Source organism: Alligator sinensis, unplaced genomic scaffold (genome assembly GCF_000455745.1).
Source record: "Alligator sinensis unplaced genomic scaffold, ASM45574v1 scaffold31_1, whole genome shotgun sequence".
Classification (NCBI taxonomy): Eukaryota; Metazoa; Chordata; order Crocodylia; family Alligatoridae; genus Alligator; species Alligator sinensis.
This window is the reverse complement of record NW_005841884.1, coordinates 4,144,432-4,148,848: the sequence shown is the minus strand read 5'-3', so window position 1 is coordinate 4,148,848 and position 4,417 is coordinate 4,144,432. Positions and strand designations below refer to the sequence as shown.

General features: G+C 38.9%; 1 protein-coding gene across 2 annotated transcripts in view; it reads right to left on the bottom strand.

Annotated features, from left to right (window-relative positions):
• Positions 1-6: 6 nt before the first annotated feature.
• FMO2 (flavin containing monooxygenase 2) overlaps positions 7-4,417 on the bottom strand; it is a 33,550-nt gene continuing 29,139 nt past the window's right edge. For both annotated transcript variants that reach the window (XM_014516935.2, XM_025196773.1), the window contains exon 9: positions 7-3,409. In XM_014516935.2, the coding sequence (XP_014372421.1) occupies positions 3,055-3,409 (355 nt within the window). In that variant the 3' untranslated portion in view covers positions 7-3,054. The remainder of the gene's footprint in view (positions 3,410-4,417) is intronic.

Below are 4,417 nucleotides of genomic sequence, written 5' to 3'. Positions count from 1 at the left end.
AGCTGTGCTTATTTCTAAAGATAATTGCTTGGTATCAGGGGAACTTATAGTTAACCCCCTTATTTTACTGCAAATGTACAAGTATCAGAGTTAAAGCAGAGTTAAAGTACAAATTTGCATTGGTTTAATCAAAACTGGTTTAGCTAAGCCAGTGCAAACACCTTGTTTCAGTTAGCTGTCCGACTTAGGTTCATTTAAACATCTTCCTAAACCATTTAAACTAAATAAAGCATAAGCTAGTCTTAAAACAAGTAAAAACTTCCAAACAGAAACTTGCATCATTTTCACTAACTTGATTTAAATTTGCACCTTCATTTGGTATAAACTGCTGCATGGACAAGGGCAGTGTTGCTGTAGACACTGTTCTTACTTTCCTCCCTTTGAAAGTTTTAAAGTCTCAAAAGAATGTAGAATAAAAAAAAAAAAAATCACGTTGAAGCTCTTTAAATTATGACGGCAAAAAAGGATGAAACTAACAAATGCATTACCCATTCCTTGGCCAAGACAGTGATTTGCAAAAGGTGGGGGGAAGGTTTGTTTGTGCTTTGGTTTGTTTCTTGTAAAAGATATGAAAGAGAATCTATGCATAATTTTGCTAGCCCCATATGCATATGTATATGTAGCACTTAGGAAGGTCTTTAACACTTTTCTCTCCTCCCTCTTCTGAACATAACCTAGTATTCTCTCTGTGTCCCTCCTTTCAGATATGATAAAAGTGGCATAAATGGCAGCAGTTATCAAAGCCAGTGAGCATTTTATTGAAGATAGTAGCTGTAAGCAAATAATCATAAATAGCAAATGCTTTGAAATCAGTGTTCTTTGGTAATATTCATGGTGTTGAAAATAAGTCAGAGTTTTCAGCAGCAAAAAAGTGATAAAATATACTTACATCATCAGGTGCAGATATCAATTTTAAAATGAGCTTGTTTAAAGCAAGTGCACTCTTCAGTAATGTTTAACCACTCTTCCTTTTCACTTCAAAAACAAAGCATTTCAACTTCTTGAGTATCTTGGACTCATTTGGGCCCATGTTTTACATTCCTGTCTTTCAAAACATCCCCAGACTGCCACAATCTCACCTTTGCAAAAAGGTTTTCAAACTGAATTAACACTACAACATTTCAAGGTGAAAGGAATGTTGTCACTTTATGAGCAACTGTAGACATACATTTGTACTGAAATAAACCTCCCGTCTCAACCTTGACTAGAACATCACTACTACAACACTCATAAAAATATAGCTTTTACTGTAGTCTTTGAACCAGAGTCCTTATTGAAGTAAATCAGCCTGAACTTCAATGCAATTTTGCTATGGTGATTTACGCTAGCTGAGATGCTCGTTTTTATCTTGCTGATTTTTTATTGTATCCTTTAATTAGTAAATAAAAGGCAAGTTCATCAGCAGCCCAGGTAGCTGTCAACTTTAAAGAGGCTAGGACAGTTCACAGGAATTTTAGTCTTGTAGTCTGATACAGACATCCTTGCTATGCATTTGGCTGACATACTACTTTGTCATTCCCCCCCGAAGGTCTTGTCCAAGTATTGAAGAGCTGCATAGCATGTTGCTCAAGGAAGTATTTTAGGACAAATCAAGCTAATAAGAGTTGACTGCGTTTTGGGCTTCAGTCTTACCTAGATCTCCATCCCATGATTTCAAAGTTCTGAGAAGCCATTTTGAAAAAGGAAAGAAAGTTTTACTAATAGCTACAGGGCAAAGAAGGAAACAAAGTGGAATGCTTTAAAAAGTCCCACCCTGTCTTTTTCACTAGGCACCTTTGACTGCAGGGCTAAGTACAGATAGTCAAAAAGCCCAATGCTGAATCAATTCAGTCTTTGCATATTAGTTTAAGATGCACAGATTAAACTGAGAAACAACTAGACAGAAATTCACTTTTGCTTCCAGAAATGCAGCCACATGTCTGCAGTGACTCAGGCTAGAAGCCAGTGGGGCGCTACAGCACAGCTCTCTGGCACATAGCCAGCATGGGCTGTGTACTCGCTTCCTCTTCCTGCTGCACCCGAGGTCTCTGGGGTTTTCCATCCAGACTCACAACTGCAGGACTCTGCAGGGTTGTTTATCACCTCCTCTAGGCCAGGAAGAGGAAGGGAAGAGGGCAAAAATAATAGCCAGGGTCACCACTGCCCAGTCCATCCAGATGCCCTGTTATGCCTTTTTTTCTTTTTTACTGGAGCTCAGTAAGGTTCCATTTCTGGTTTAACTCTAGATTATAAGATAAATGTAGAGATACAAATTTTTTTCTGGTTGTGGTGAAGAGCATATCACACTTCAGAGAGTGAGGGCTTTGTATTATAATTGTTTGCTTATGAAAAACTGTTTGGCCTTATGCTCCTATTTTCATTCCAAATTTTACCTTAAATAACAAATAGATATTTTGGGAAATGAAAATAGTATTACACTACAGGCTAGTCCACAGACGCATCATTTTGCACTGGATTAACGATGTTGGTCAGAGGAGCGCTTTTTTTTTTTTTTTTTTATAATGGAAAGAGTTATTGCATACCAGCACACGAGCTGGTGTGTATGCCGCTATATCAGTACTTAAGTGCTTATACTGATATAGTGTTCCTTCTCTTAAGGACATAAACTGTCCTGGTACAAGTCACCTTTGTGCTAGTAAAAATACATCATCTACTGATATAACTATATTAGCATCATTTAAGTGGTACTGCTTGTGCACTGAGTAGTTATACGCTTTGGAATAAAACTCAAACCTACAGAATAAGGTTAGGCTGACAAAAGGATTTTCCCAATTTAAATGGGAGTGGCTTAGCTAACTTCCTCAGTCTGTTTTGAAAAATCTCAATTCATAGCTTCACTGAAGAGGTTCAATCACCTAATCTGAACTAAAATGGCAATGATGAGTCCCCACAATATTCACTGGAGCCATCCAGAAGCTGGAAATGTTCAGCACCTCTCAGAATAAGCCCCACAGGGTGCTACATGGAAAAGAAGCTGTTATTTTTGAAAGGCAAGAATTCTGTATAGGAAAGAGCAGTATGTTACATCTGTGAGAACCTACTTGTATAAAGATATTAGGATTGCTGGAAGCCAAAGAAAACAGCACTCAAGACAGCCAGAAGACCAAGCATCATGAGCAAATAGGAGACTGAGGAATGATTTGAGGAACTGCGCACAACTCGAGTTTTTGTGGGTTTGATAATCCTCTCCTTGCGAGTCAGGATTGCATTTCTGGCTCCATCCCACCTCCCTGGGCCAGTCAAGCGGAACTGGAATGGACTGCAGGGGCCAAAGAAAATTAACAAGGCCAGCCTGGGGTCTGTCAGAAGTAGTGAAAAGATTTTCGGTTTTGCACCAGAGCCTTCTGCAAGCTCATCCAGATACTCAATATGATCCGTTTGCAGAGTCTGGCTCCGGCTGGTACCAAACCTTAGAGAGAAAAGAAAAATGCTTCACAGATCGTGATTATTAAATGATTAATGTAACTTGACCCCAATAAGCCCTTTTCACACAATCAAAGAGTTAGTATGTAGAGAACTACAATGGAACTCGAGAATGTTGTCAGCATCAACAATACTATATATACAAGAAAAGAAGGCCAAATCACATGGACAACTCTGTTCCAGAGAATAGAGTCTGTCTCTGTATGTTGAAGAGATGATATACTACAGCCATATCAACCTATTGCTTAAGAACAGATAGAACAAAATGTATTATATCCACAACTCCAGAAGAGATTAAGAGATTGGAGTCAAGCTATTAAAAGCATTTTAGGTAGACTTGTGGGTGCCGGCAGCATTGTGACTGAATTATAGTTGTCTTCATGGTTTGCCCAAGAAAGTCTTATGAAAGCATTAATTGCTTATAAAATATAGATTTTAGTGAAGCTAAGGTTTCAAAAACAAATTAAGTCAGGCTAGGCCTCAAACTGTAAATAGAGGAGTGAGATTCTATTATGCTTTTTTGCAACTAAATGGCAGTTTTGCAGCCTTGTAAATCACCTTTTCGGCACTTGTACACAATTTGTGATTCTGTTACTCATGCAGTGTGAACAAATGCTTGTGCAATACATTAAGCACTGGTTGTGCTGGTATATGACTCCATATGCATGGCACAAGTCCCAGAAAAAAAAACAGTCCTGGTGCATGAGCACCAAAAATTCAATTTAGGCACACACAGAGTGCACTTTAATACACGTTATCTTATTTTAATGCAGATTAAAGCGTCACAAAAAGTACTCTTTAGCTAATGCACATTAAAATAGGATAATGCACATTTTTCTGGTACCTCACAATGGAGGTACTAGATTTAATGCACATTACCTAAAGCACATTAATGAGCATGTCACGGCGGGGTCCTCGCGGAGGGCCGTGTGCTCCTTAAGGTCCCTCGCTCCGTGTCAGGCCGGCCCAAGGCACCCTCTAATTCTCGCCCGCC